Below are 15,936 nucleotides of genomic sequence, written 5' to 3'. Positions count from 1 at the left end.
CAGGTCCCTTAGGGGCGTCCCGAGGGAAACATGATTCTGGGACATGGACCCCATTTGAATGCACTGTAGTGAATAGCAACCTTTGAGGATTACAGAAAGGAGCTCAAACTGCACTGACACATTCGCCCCCTCAAGAAAGCCGCAGGACAACATATCAAGAAAGCAAGCTGATTCACCCCTGCACTCCAAGAATCCAAAACGCTCCTGCTGTTGACTAAAAAAGACATGAAGGAACAACAAAACCTCAGAAACACGCACCGTCTACAGAGCAGCCACCACAGCACACCACCAACTCACCAAAGCAACAAAAAGAAGAAATCCCATCAGCAATGAATTTGCCAAACCATGCAGCAAAACAAACGACGCCCCACCATCCCAAGTCCTCCGCCACAGACTATGCAACTTTTTTTCACCTCAAGATTAAGATGATCAATGACAACTTCGATAACCAAGACCTCCGCACCACTCCAGCTCCCCCTCCTAGCGACGCCACCCAACAGACCTTCTCACTTGGACACCACTCACAACAAAAGACACCTTGGAGACCATGAAGAGCATCCACTCTGGAGCAACCTCAGACCCCTGCCCACCCCACGTCTTTCACAATACGCTTGACAATCAACTGCTCCCTTGAAACCGTCACATTTCCCAACAACTGGAAACATGCCAGAGTCAACGAAACCCTCCAGAGACCCGACATACCTCAAAAACCTCAAGCCCATCTCCCTGCTTCCATTCACAGCAAACTTCATGAAAGCTAACAACATCCTGGACATCTTCCTATCCGGATTCCGCAGCAGCCACAACACTGAGACAACCCTACTCGTTGCCACATATGACATCCGCTCCCTCCTCGACCGGGGTCACACATGAAATGCTAGTATCACACTAGACTCATTGCTCACAATAATTCTCAAGATCAACCCTGTATCCTTGGTATGCTTCAACACCCTCTGCTCTCATCAGTAGCAGACTGGACTACAGCAGCACTCTTTATGCCAGAATCAGCAAAAAACTACATCGCAAACTCCAGACCGTCCAGAACGCCGCAGCCAGACTGATCCTAGACATCCCCCATCACAGCCACATTACCCAATACCTCTGTGATCTCCACTGGCTACCTGTGGAAAGAAGAATAACCTTCAAACTCCTCACTCATGCATACAAGGCCATCCACAACACCAGACAAACATACCTAAACAACCACCTCTACTTCCTCGCACCCACAAGACACCTTCAATCATCTGACCTCTCTCTAGCCACCGTTCTACCCATCTACAAAACCCGAACGGGAGGAGAGTCCTTCTACCTCGCAGCAAGGCCTGAAGCGACCTCCACCTTTGGCACGCCCCCACATTGCTCAAGTTCAGGAAGGACCTCAAGACTTGGCTCTTTGGATGACCCAAGCAATCAAACGAGAAGCCCCCTCCCCCACAGCACCTAGAGATCCTTGCCGGTCAGTTGTTGCACTTTACCAACCCTGATTGATTAATTGACTGCATGCCATTGGACTCTACACTATTACACTGCATGCACCTTCACTGCGCAACACTCCACTCTATGCTATTCCACTCTATGCCACACCACTATATGCCTTTTCAGACTATGCCACTCAAATATACAGTATTCCACTGTACGCCCCTCTACAGAACACCACTACACTCCACACCACTCTACTCTAATTCACTCCACTCTATGTCATTACACTCTATGTCACTCTACTCTATGGCACTACACTCGATGCCCCTCCATTCTGTGCCACTGCACTCCACGCTAGTCCACTCTACACTACCCTACTCTGCACTATTCTACCGTAAGCAACTACTCTTTCCACAATGCTCTACACTGTTCGACAATATGCAACTCCACTCTAAACTCCTCCACTGTATGCCACTCCACTTTATGCTATTCCACTCTACGCCACTATACTCTTTGACCCTCCACTGTATGACACTCCACTGTATACCCTTCCACTCTATACCACTGCACTCTATGGCACTCAATTCTATGCTGTTGTGCTTTATGCTACTACACAGTACCTCCCTCCATTTAACGCCACTCTACTTCACAACAATGCACTCTATGCTACTCCACTGTATGCTCTTACACTTTACCACACTACACTCTACACTACTCCACTCTACTGCATGCTTTTCTATTTTATGCCAGTCCAGTCTACTTCACTCTACGTTATTCCACTCTAAGCCAACTAACTATACACTACTCCACTTTATGCCACTCGGCTGTACCCAACTCCACCCTACGCTATTCCACTGTATGCAACCACACTTTCCGCCACTTAACTCTATTCAACACATGCCATTCCACTGTATGCTACTCCACTATCCCACACTGAATTCTACACTACTCCACTGTACACTATTCCAATCTATGACACTCTACTGTACGCCACTTCACTGTACGCCACTCCACTCAACACTACTCCACTGTATGCTATTTGAGCGTATGCTACTGTAGTTTAAGGTATTCTACTGTATGCCACTCCACTCTACACCACTCCCCTCTACTCCATTCCACTGTATGCCACTCCGCACTACCCCACTCCTCTCTATGCCACTCAACTCTGTGCCACTTCACTGTAGCCACTCCTGTGTATGTCACTCCCCTTCATGTTATTCTAGAGTATGCAACACCACTGTGCCCCACTCCAGTCTATGCCACTCAACAGTACACTATTCCAATCTACAGCAATCTACTCTATGGCACTCCAGTGTATGGTATTCTACTCTATGCCACTCCACTGTACGTCACTCCACTCCACTGTACGCTATTGCTAGGGTGACCAACCGTCTGTAAATTTCACGGACAGTCCGTAATTTTGGCCATCGGTCCGTTGTCCGTGAAGGATTCTTTAACGGATGCCATTTGTCCGTCATTTTAGCCGGGCCCTGGTCGCCCCCACCCTAAAGCCGGCACAGCTTGCCCCCACCTCCCTTCTTGACTCCGATGCAGTATCAAAGCGCAGATATCTAGCAGCATTGGAAGGCACAGCGGGATGGCAGCCCTGACACCTCCAGCCCTTGATGACCTGTTAAGAGGTGCTTCGAAGGTGACTGAGAGGGAGGGGCTGCAGCTTCAGGAGCAGGGGCATCTATTCAGATGCAAACAGCCCTGAATGCGCCACGTCTCTGCAATTTAGAGGGGCCTCACACATTCCATTTCTACCCACGGCCCCAAACATCCTAGACTCCGCTCAGCCAGATTACACGAGGCAGCACGTGGTTCTCTTCACAGAGCTTAATTACTGTCACTAAATTGTAAGCAAACCTCGGTTCTTTGAACATGCAGTCTATAATGTAATACAATAAAGAAAATGCCCAATCGCACCTACACTGATTAACAAAGTATGGAGGACAATCAGTTCAATCAGTTCTCTTAGAGTATCTCCTGTAAGTACTGTACATCACAGTGGGGGATGGCATTTTGGACAGCGAGCCTCCTGTGCAGGAGGGGGAGAGGAGCCCAAGATGATACTTGAATACTGCATGCCCACCCCTGTGCCCACCCTGGTGGATCCTGTTCCCCCTCCTGTGATGGCTCTTGTCCCCCCTGTGGTGGATCATGTCTCTCCCCTGGATGGCTTCTGTCCCAGTCGTGAAGTTCTTGATGGGCCTCTTCTCAAAAGGGCTCTGCTCAAAATTAATATGGAAAGGTGGGCGAGTAAGTAAGTGAAGGGGTGGGTGGATGGCTGGATGAATTAGTGAAAGGGTAAATGGATGAATGAAAGAGTGAATACATGGATAATGAGAGAGGATGGATGGATTGATGAATGAGGGGAAGGATGGATGAGAAAAAATGTAAATAGCTGGATGTATGGGTGGAAGGGTAGCTGGATGATGGATGAGGGGAAATATGGATGAGTGGAAGGATGGATGGATGGAGGGGAAGGATGGATGGATGAGGGGAAGGATGTATGGAGGGGAAGGATGGATGGATGAGGGAATGGATGGAGGGGAAGGATGGATGGATGGATGGATGAGTGGGCGAAAGGATGGATGGATGGATGATGAGGGGAAGGCTGGATGGATGGAGGGGAAGGATGGATGGATGAGGGGAAGGATAAATGGATGGGAAGAATGGATGGATGAGGGGAAAGATGGATGATGGATGAAAGGATGGATGGATGAGGGGAAGGATGGAAGGATGGATGATGAGTGGGTGGGTGGAAGGATGGATGGATAGATGATGAGGGGATGGATGATGATGAGGGGAAGGATGGATGGAGGATGAGGGGATGGATGGATGATAAGTGGGTGGGTGAAAGGATGGATGGATGGAAAGTGGGTGGGTTAAAGGATGGATGAGGGGAAGGATGGATGGATGAGGGGAAGGAAGGATGGATGGATGAGGGGAAGGATGGATGGATGAGGGGATGGATGGAGGGGAAGGATGGATGAATGGATGAGTGGGTAAAAGGATGGATGGATGATGAGGGGAAGGATGGATGGATGGAGGGGAAGGATGGATGAGGGGATGGATGGAGGGGAAGGATGGATGGAGGGGAAGGAAGGATGGATAGATGGATGATGAGGGGAAGGATGGATGGATGGATGATGAGTGGGTGGGTGAAAGGATGGATGGATGGAGAGTGGGTGGGTGAAAGGATGGATGGATGAGGAGTGGGTGGGTGAAAGGATGGATGAGTGGATGGGTGGGTGGATGGTGGGTGGGTGAAAAGATGGATGAGTGGATGGGTGGGTGGATGGTGGGTGGGTGGGTGGATGGTTGGGTGGATGATGGGTGGGTGGATGAGTGAAATGATGGATGGATTGATGGATTGATAAGTGCAAGGGTGAATGAATGGACGTATGAGTGAAAGGGTGGATGTAAGGATGGATGAGTGAGTGAAAGGGAGGGTAGATGGACAAAAGGATGAATAGATGTGTGAAGGATTGAAATGATAGATGGATGAGTGATAGGGTCAATGGATGGATTCATGAGTGGACGAGTAGATGGATGGATGGGTGGGTGGATGGATGGATGGAAGGAAGGAAGGTTGGCTAAGTGAAAAGGTCGATGGAGAGAGAAAGGGAGGATGGATGGACGACTAAAAGAGTGGATGGGTGGAAGGATTAGTAAGTGAAAGGATGGCTGGATTGGTGAAAGGGTAAATGGCTGGATGGATGAGTGAATGGATGGATGGGGTTAAGAGTGGATGGATAAGTGTACAGATGGATAGGGTGAAAGGGTAGATGGATGGATAATGGATGGATGAGGGAAAGGATGGATGAAGGGATGGATGAGTGAAATGATAGATGGAAGGATACATGATGGATAGGTTTGCAAATGGTTGAATATGTTTGGAAATGGCTGGGCTTACTTATATACTATTGCACGACCTCTGATGTGTCTGTAAAACTTACCTGTTGTCCTGAAGTTTTGTCCTGAATTTTGACCTCCTGTCCTGAATTTGTGTCCTGAATTTTGACCCTTTGTCCTGAATTTTTACACTCACCGTCCCGAATTTGCACCAATGCCAGTTGGTCACCCTAGCTATTGCACTGTATGCCACTACACTCTACATCACTCCACTGTATGCTAATTCATTCTACCCCACTCCTCTCTACCCAACTTCTCTCCATGCCACTCCACTATGATTTACTCCACTACAATATTCTCCATCAACAACTATCTATTCCCCTCCAGTGTACTTCTAAAGACTCCACTGAATAGCACTACACTGTGCAACAAATTACTTCAATGTCACTGTACAACACTATATTCTACTCTACAACACTCTATGCATCTCCCGCTATACCACCCCAGAGTTAATATACTCTACCAGACACCACTCCACTGTACTTCACTACTCTACTTACAGCACTCCATTGTACACTACTCTATGTAACTCAACTGTACGACAGCCTATCCCCCTCTACTATACTGTACTGCAATCTACTGGACTCCAAGCCACTTCACTGTGCAATACTTTAATCCACTCTGTGCACTTTACTGTACTCCACTCTACAACACTTTCTGACACTCTACAGCACAGCAGCCCAGTCCTCGGTTACACACACCACACCACTTAACAACATGTTACTCCACTGTATAGTACGCCAGTCCATTCTACTTGATTCCAAGCCACTGTACACTAGAAAATGCTACCCAACTGTATGCCACTATGCTCCACTGGACTAGACTACACTCTACTCCAGTGATCAACACTTTATCCTACTGTATAGCAATGTTTAACACTCCTCTCTACACCATCCCACTACACTAGACTCTATGCACCTCCACTCTATACAAGACACTAATACACTCTGTGCTACTATACAACACTGTACTCTACTACATGCTCTTCCACGACACTGTACATCCCTCTACTCCACTCTATGTCCTGGCACTCCTGTAGAGAATATTCTACTCCACATGTGCGAAACATCCCAACAATCTACAGGAGAACACTTCACTGTACTGTAGAAGAACCCGCTCCAATTTCTAAGAATTATTTCAACTCAACACTACACCTATCAACTCTAGTGCACTTCACACCACTGTTCTATACAACATTCCACTACACTATATAATAATTTACTCCACCGTTTGCTATGCCAACTGACTCTTCTCCAGTCCACTCTACTCTACACTGCGGTACTCCACTCTACTCTACACCACTCCACTCTACCCCATTCCACTGTACAACACTCCACTCTATGCAAGTGCACGTGCGCTATTCCATTGTATGCCTATCCACTGTACCACATTCAACTCTTCTCCACCCTACTCCAATCTATGACACTATACTCTACAACAGTACACTTTACAGCAAACACTCTTCTCCACTCTACTGTGCTACACTCCACTTAATTACGCTCAATCAGTTGATAGCAGAGCAAACTCTACCATTTAACACCATGTTTTATTAAAAATAAAAAATAAACATTGAAACTCAATAAAAAAATGAAAGGTTACACCATTATTATATTCAGGAAAACCTTATGTATTCTTTCCATACATACCACACTTAAAATACACAAACATGTAGAAATTCTTCAGTCATAGTTATACCTTAAATTTATAACGTATCCACCACCTTTAAAATAATATAGCCCGATATATTCCTTATCTACAAAAAAAGGTTAAGAACACAAAAATGAAAGTTAATAAATTATACTTATTCATTTAAGTTATAATTTACGCAAAACATTCAAATGATAATAATTTGCCCACCACTATCCACAGTGTCTTTAACTCGGTAGCGACACTACCAGCCTGATTCATGAAGCGAAATAGCGCCCGCAATGGCTGCGAAAATGCAATTGCGGGTGCAAAATACGGAATTGGCAGTCAAGAACAAAATAGCGAATTCGCAAACACAGAATAGCGATTATAATAGCGATTACGCTATAATAGTCGCAGAGTCCCGGTAGCCGAGCATTAGCGATACGGAAATAGCGACCAACCACGGAATCTGCGAAATGAATAGCGAAACGCAATATATACTCTATCGGCATTCATGAAAAATATACAATAGCGGAAAACCCCAAAATCGCACTTTTGCGCGGCGCAAATTAAGGACAACTCAAAGCAGGTGGTAACCATAAAAGCCATGATTAAGAAAAATTTGAAAAACAGTTGGCCAATCACCAACAGGTCCAGGCCTGACCAATCACACATAAGGACATTCAGCAGCAGCATTAGGCGTTCCACAATGCCAGGAATGTACATGGTGGTGAGGCGGCGAAGACTACAGCGAGCAGCACGGAGGAGACGCATGAGGCAGGAAAGGATTTACCGGCAGCGGGTCACCTTGCTGGGCCAAACCAGAGAACAGATATATGCTAAATACAGGCTGAATGGGGAAATGATCATCTGGCTGATACTTGAACTTGACCCCCTCATGCAGCACCCAACAAGGCGAAACAATTCGGTGCCTACACATGTGCAGGTATTGTGCAGCCTGCACCTCCTGGCCTCCGGCAGTTTCCAGGGCATAGTAGCGGCTGCTGGGGGGATATCCCAGCCCACCATGTCACGCTGCCTGCACACTTTCGTTGACGCCATGCTCACCCAGCTCCACCGCCACATCACATTTCCCACGAGCCAACAGGAATTGGACCTGACAAAACTTCAATTTTACAATGTAGCCCATTTTCCCCATGTCCTCGGCTGCATAGACTGTACCCACGTCGCCATCTGCCCACCAGCTGCCACGGAGTATATGTACCGCAACAGGAAGTCCTACCACTCCCTCAACATACAGATGGTCTGCAATGCCAAGACCATCATCACTGACATTGTCGCCCAGTACCCAGGGAGTACCCATGACTCCTTTATCTTCAGGCACAGCGGACTCCACACACGACTGCTCAGGGGAGAGTTTGGGGAAGGACACCTACTTGGTAAGTACACTTTGTCGACAATGTCACATTGCAATGAAGTCACTGCGCTGCACAGGCAATCAACATCTGCTCCTCTCATTCAGGTGACAGTGGCTACGCCCTACGGGAATACCTCCTGACCCCTTACCTCAACCCTGCCACACCTCAGCAACGGCGCTACAATGTTGCGCACATCCGGACAAGGAACTGTATAGAAAGGACATTTGGCCTGCTCAAGAGCAGGTTCCGTATACTGCACAAGACAGGTGGGGCCATGTATTACAGTCCTGCTGCCTGCTGCCGCATTGTGGCTGTCTGTGCAATGCTTCATAACATTGCAACCAAGCGCCGGATACCTGTTGAGATCTCAGGCAGTGAATCAGAAGGGGACGACCGGCCACCAGCACATGCGCACCATGCACGCGGGGAGAACCCAGCTGAAGGCCACAGACGTCGCAACCACATCACAGCGAACAATTTCTAGCCCACCCTCTTCCCCCACCCCACATATCACAATTGCATGCAAAATGTAATGATTACACAAGGCTAATGTGTGCAGCAAAATAAATATATTTGTTTCATTCACAAGAAAAAGGTAATCAGTACAACTATTTACAACCAACAGTATTCCTTCATACTGCAGTGTGAAAGTACATGGCAGGCTTATTGTCAGCCTGTGCCAGTGTTTTTCGGACAGAGTCAAGTGCGCCTCCTGCGCGTTATGCCCAGCCGCCTCTGTGGCTCATCCTCCTCCGGGGCACCTGTACCAGGCGTTGCCCTGGTGCTGCGCCTAAGTGGCGGGACTAGTGTTGCAGATTGGCTGCTGACGCTTGAAGCCCCCTCACTGCCATCGTCACCCCCTACAGTGGCAGGTAGAGCTGGAGGGTGTAGTGCCGTTACCGCGGTGGTTAGGTGCTCCAGGACCCTGGTGATGTCCTCACAGCACTGAACTAGTTGGTGCTGCTGTGTGAGTGACCGGCGCGACAACTGTGAGGTGGCATTTGCAGCCACATAATTTGACCTGCTGTAGGAGGCCAGCCGGCTCATGAGCTGGTGATGGCGCCGGCTTGCTGCCCTGCGCTGCTTGCTCATCGCAGCAGTGTTTGCCTCCATGGCTGCAGTCATGCGGCCCATGGCCGCCGTCATGCGGTCCATGCGCTCTCCCACTCCCGCCACATTGCGCCCAATTTTGTGCAGCTGGAGCTGTATGGCACCTTGCTGCTGTGACTGGCGCTGATGGATCCTGAGCATGCGCCTCTCTACGCTCAAACAGGCATGGCGCTGTCCATTGCCCCTCCTGCTGATTGGAGCTGTGGTGTGACGGTGAGAACTCCCACGCCTGCTCTGCTGGCCTGTCACAGTGGCTGGCCGCTGTGTTGCCACTGTCGCAGGCCCAGATGACAAAGCACCAGCTGCAGGTGGTGTCACAGCAGGCGTTGCTGGTGCGGCAGGGACTGGAGGCACATTAGTGGGGTGCCTGGCTCTGGCTGCGGGTGGGACGGCTGATGCAGAGGCCACAACGGTGGGGGGCCTGGCTTTGGCTGCGGGTGGGACGGCTGATGCAGAGGCCACAACGGTGGGGGGCCTGACTTTGGCTGCGGGTGGGACGGCTGATGCAGAGGCCACAACGGTGGGGGGCCTGGCTTTGGCTGCGGGTGGGACGGCAGATGCAGGGGCCACAACGGTGGGGGGCCTGGCTGCTGGTGTTGTTGCAGCGGCAGGGGCTGGTGCCTGGGTTTCCGGTTGTGAATCCTCCTCCTGGGCCTCCTCATCTATCTGCAGCCTCTCGCTGTCACTGCTTTCTGCGCCACCTGTGAGGGTAAGTGGATACTCATTAGTTGCATGTGACTGCCAGACGTGCTGATGTTACATGCATGCTGGGTGACATTCCCTGGATGGCTGTGGATTTGCGTACTTTGGAACCTGTCTGGCTGCATTGTGGTACTACTACATTGTGGACATACTACATCTCCCACAATGCTTCAGGGCATTTCCTGATGCGCAACAAAGGCATGACTAAGGGCCATTATGTGAGCCTATTTGGTCAGGGACGGTCATAGGGGACAGGGTCGCAGTCGCATGCCACTTACCTTGGGTGTCTTGGGTGGGGCGGGAGGAGTCCAGAGGTGTGACGCCAACGCACGCCTCCCTCTCAAGGGTGTTCTCGACCTGGTCCTCCAAGGGTGTGTTGGGAGGGACTGTAGGTCCCCCACCTCCAGTGCCCGATGCCTCTCCAAGGCGCTCCGCCACCCTCTCCTTGGCACGACCTCGGAGGTCATACCATCGCTTCTTGAGCTCCTCCAATGACCTATCGGCCACACCCACGGAGTTCACGCTGGAGGCTATTCCCAGCCAGATCCTCCGTTTGTCTTGCTCTGGGACCTTCCTGGAGTTGATCCCGAAGAGTCTGTCGTGGTTGGCCACCACCCCTTCTATCAGGTTCTCGAGCTCCTGCTCTGAGAACTTCAGCTTCCTCTTGCGCCCTGCGCTGTTGCTGGGGCCAGGAACAGGTTCCTCAGACATGGCAGCAGTTAGGTAGTAAAGTCGCTATCACTAGTTTAGCTGCTGCTTTCCGACTTGCTCCCTCGAGGTTTGCCTCACTGTAGTGTTTGGGGGTGGGAACTGCCTGCTTCCTGGTTGTGATGTCATCACTGTGCTCGAAAAGCGACTTCCCGTTTTCCCGATCGCGCGAGATTGCGAGTCGCATTCCCGATCGCACGAGATTGCGAGTCGCATTCCCGATCGCACGAGATTGCGAGTCGCTTTCCCGATGCAGGTTGCCGGAAATAGCGTTTTTTCTGCGATTTAAGTTAGTCGCTAACGGATTTAGCGCCCGCGTGCGAGTCGCTTTTTTTTCCCCGTAATGTACATGAATGCCGTTTTGCGTGTCCTCAATAGCGAGTCGCTATGAATCGCTATTAGGGCCACGCAAAACGGCCCGTACATGAATCAGGCTGTTCATAACTTGTTCCTACTCCATGCACTACTTACACCGTTTTATATTATTTCCCTTATACCATGTAAAATAATAGTTTTTCCAAGAACACTAATGACATCACAAATCAACTCTTTTGTGAGGACACATAGCATAGTAGAGTGGAGAGTTATAGTTAATGTAGTGTGGCTATCGAGTTGAATACACTGTGGATTGAGGTGCACAAATTATAATAGTGTGGTGTAAATTGCAAATCAGAAAGAAAATTGGATCTTCTTGCCTTGAACTCATGCCCCAAGATGTGACTCCATGTGTCAGTTGTCTCACCTCCCGTTTGAGCTACAGAGACACACCAAGCTTCCAGAGGCCTGCCCTGCAGCTGCCCAGCTAACCAGCAATAATTGGACTTAGCAGGACCTGCCTGAGCCCAGCTGCTGGCCTCTGCCTGAGTGAGTCCCGATTCCAAGAGGTGCCCCTCAGGTCCTAAAACCTTGGTTGGCATCAAAGTGTAGTCCTCCTGACGAAAGGTGAAGATACAGAGGTTCCCAACTCCTTGCAAACAAGTTGCTGCTGAATAACAACCATCCATGACGGCCAACAGCATGAAGCTCCAGCAAAACGTGCACTTTGTGCCGACTGCGATCACCTGCGATGACCGCCAATGCAAAGCTGCAGCGAGACTTGCTCTTCATGCTGACAGCATCAGCCCGCTATGACCACTAACATGAAGCTCGAGCGACTACTGGCTCTTCAAACACAAACAAGCAACTCTCAGTGACACCCAACTTGCTTCTCATGCTGACAATGACCTCTTTGCGCCCCCCATGTGAACACCAGCTGCTCATGAGGACTTGAGAAGGTAACTCTTCAGATGGATGAACCTGGTCCATCCTTCCGCCCCTGCTTCATTGTGGCTGGAAAGAACTTTTGACTTTCCCTTGGTCCAGCATAGTCAGATAAACGTGTGGGACTCTTTGTGTTTATCTCTGGGCTATTTTTACCTATAATTTTAAAAACATATATTTCCAGGTGTGTTCATTGGATTTTTGTTGTTTTAGTTACATTTTATTTATTACATTTTATCCTATTCTTTAATTGGTTTGGGATTTTCATTATATTACTGTTACAGTGATAAAAACAGTACTTTATACATTGCCTCTAAATTAATTCTAAATGCTGTTGTGCCAGACTAACAGATGATTAAGCACAGGTATATTGAGATACACTTGTGGTTCACCCTGTCAAGGATTCTGTTTATTATTTGAGTGTAGCTTCCACTCGTCTCAACTAATAAACCAATTTCTTACACACAATATGTTGTAACCTGCTCCTTTCATAATCAAGTGCACGCTTCTGTTTTTGTTACCTCTCAAACCATTATGAATTGTTTAAATCCCTGTGTATTTTGAAAGGCACTTTGTTTACTTGACTTGTTCATCAATTGTGATGGATTTATAGCATTCTGCTCTTCCCAGCAGATTTTGGAACTGTGCCTGAAAAATAATAATGTAAATTAAAAAACATACTTTTTTTCTCAGTTACAGTGAAAACAGGAATATGCCCACCACCACCAGCCCAGTGTGGGCTCCAACTGCCTGCGCAGCAGTGCGAAGATGATCGTGATTGTCCAGGCAGAAAGAAGTGCTGTTCCCAGTGTGGGATAATGTGCACCAATCCTTCAGGTGTGGTTTGGTCGACATTTTGTAAGGATGGAGTAATGTTGGGGTTTGGTAAATGAATTACCCATTCAAACGTTTTCGAAAGCTTGAGCTTGGGAGAGAGCTGTTTCATGATAAGGGATCAGAAATATTGTGCTTGAATTTCGAGATCATAGCTGAAGTCCCAGGTCAGGCACAGGATTTGAAGAATGTTAACCCACTTGCAGCTCATGGGACTGAGTGGAGTCTAATTTCCTGGCTGTCATGGCTAGAGTGAGCTCTTATTCAGGATCTTCAGAGTAACTCCAACATCCACAAGAGAGAAAGGGTCTGGATATTATGTTCTTGGTCTGCTTAGCAACCATAACAGGATTACATGAGAACAAAGCGTCCCCAAGGCAGTAGTGCTGTCTCTTCCTACTATCTTTTTGTTTATATTTATAGCATTTTGAAGTCAATCTAATCAGGGGAATCCAGTTCCAGTGCGATGGACAAAGTGTTCCTTCGGTGTTACACAACCTCCGGACCCTGACTTGTTACTGCCCCATGAGATATGCTGTTCTGAGATCCAAGTGTTTACTACAGCTCTCCTGAGATACAATCAAAGAGTTTACTACAATCTCCCCCTAGATCCAAGAGCTTACTTGCACTAGATCCAGGGGCTTACTACAGCTTTACCGAAATGCAAGGGCTTACTACAGCTTTCCCTATTAGCAAATTATAGAGGGTAGTGGTGGTTTCATTTTCGCACCTCATGAGGAACAAGACATATACTGTGGGTATAGTGTAATTATCAATAGTAATATAATGGAGGATGATACTATTTGCTTAAGAACCGCCTAACACCCGAGGTGTTATTTACAGATTGGGATTTGGACCCCACCTTTAGGTAATATTTATAGAATTGGAAGACCAAGGACGCATGTAGAGTCACAAGAGTATGAAAGTATGAGATACAAACTGTAAGGATTTTTATTAATCCAGTTTGTTCACATATGTATATTGTTGTGTATTTCTGTACATTTAATTTTTTTATAGGACCCAAATATATATATATATATATATATATATATATATATATTACCTACTGGCGGTCGCCAGTAGGTAGTTATAGTTAGGACCTATCTTCCATAGGAAATCCGCAACATTCTATTTGGAATAACTTTGGTGCTGGTTATGTTATGTTATGTTATGTTATTTGAATCTTGTATAGCGCACGGCTACTCAAAGAGTGTCCCGGCGCTTTATTGTAACTCTAAATCACAACATAACAAGCAAAAACAAAACAGAAAGGATAAACACGAAACCTAACTAAAAAAGAAAACTGCTACCTACAGGGTAAAGAGCCAAGTTTTAAGGACCTTCCTAAACGCCAACAAATTGGAGGTACTGCGCAGTGCCACTGTCAAGGTGTTCCACAGCTGCGGAGCCAGCAGACTAAAAGACCGACCTCCAATGGGGCCCTTTTTATATGAGGGACCACAGCAAGACACAGAGATCCGGACCTCAGAGACCTTGCAGGATGATAAAAGGCTAGCCTTCTCTGAAGATATTTAGCTCCAGAAGCATGTAGAGCCTTCTGAGCCAAGGTCAAAGCCTTGAAAATTATCCGCTTCCGGATCGGGAGCCAATGGAGTGACTGCAGTAGGCCAGAGACCCTGGCACGGCCAGATAATCCATAAATGGCCCGGGCAGCCGAGTTCTGGACGACCTGCAGTCTTTGAAGCAGATACTCTGGCAGGCCAAGATAGAGAATGTTTGAGTAATCCATTCTCGAACCAATTATGGCCTGGACCTGGTTGACGAATCGTTGCAAAATTTTCAAAACTAACGGCCAGCTCCGGTCCGCAATCCTATCTTGAAAGTCTCGGGGTGATTCGTCAAGCGGGGCGAGAAAAAAGGGGGTCCCAAAACGTGTTTTCCCCATGCAATTTTCCATAGGAACCTTTCAACGCGGCTACAGCCCGAACTGCTGAACTGAATGACACCAAATTTGGTAAAGAGGTAGTCCTTAGTTCAGACATGTGCCTTTTGCTCAAATGGTGTAAATCCGTTTGGTAGTTCCTGAGAAAATGACATTTAAAAGTACATATATATCTATGGCCGGGCAGGATCCGAACACCCCAAGCGTCTTTGGAGATACATGCATATAGATAGATATATATATATATATATGCAACAAAGCTCGCTCCAACCACAACTTCCACACGGACTTGCAACAAGAAGACGAGGTAGACCCAATTCAGTGCTTCATTTTATTCCAGAACTCCACCAGCCATCACGACGCGTTTCGGCAGATCCCTGCCTTGATCACATGACAACATTATCGTGAAGCACACACCTATTTAAAGTGGCAGTGCATTAATAGGCATCGAAGACATGTATTTGAGTACTCAAGTCTTTTTTCTAGTACCGTGATCACATGAGTTTTTTTAAATATTTGTAAAATACATTTTCTTAATAAATTATTGCTTAAATGCAAATACATGTTATCGGACCATTATTCCATTAATTACCTATACATTTGGAATTATTGCCGACCATTCAGAAAATGTAATCTGGATCACATGCATCCATACTCGTCATAAAAACATATCAAAGTCTTTTGACGCATAACTCATATCACTGAAAATTTTCAACCTGCTTCTTTTTCATCTTAAATATTTCTCATGTTGAGCGCCACTAAAAAAAAATCCATCTTATATCACCTTAATGGTGATATCTCCTAATGTGCAAAGAAAAAGCTGCTAAAAAATTGATAAACATTACCCCACCAATTGTGTTTACTTTAATCACTGTACTTGATTAAGCACATCATTTGATTCTTGGCAACCGAGTTATCATACCTCCTTCAACTCCTTGGCTTATGCTATCTATTCCCAAATGTCAGCATAACCACTATCTATGCATATTGCTCTAGGTTGTCATTTAAGCATATTTTGCTTGTTTCTTTGTCACGGGGGCAGGCTACATGGATATACAGATGGATTTCATA

At 47.2% G+C, this 15,936-nt stretch overlaps 1 protein-coding gene across 1 annotated transcript in view; it reads left to right on the top strand.

Moving 5' to 3' along the window:
* Nucleotides 1-15,936, top strand: part of LOC144764010 (uncharacterized) — a 190,370-nt gene that overhangs the window by 74,667 nt on the left and 99,767 nt on the right. The window contains exon 7 of the mRNA XM_078650142.1: nt 12,822-12,965. Within this exon, the coding sequence (XP_078506268.1) occupies nt 12,822-12,965 (144 nt within the window). The remainder of the gene's footprint in view (nt 1-12,821; nt 12,966-15,936) is intronic.

Source organism: Lissotriton helveticus, chromosome 6 (genome assembly GCF_964261635.1).
Source record: "Lissotriton helveticus chromosome 6, aLisHel1.1, whole genome shotgun sequence".
In the NCBI taxonomy this organism is placed as follows: domain Eukaryota; kingdom Metazoa; phylum Chordata; class Amphibia; order Caudata; family Salamandridae; genus Lissotriton; species Lissotriton helveticus.
This window is presented reverse-complemented; position numbering and strand designations above follow the sequence as displayed.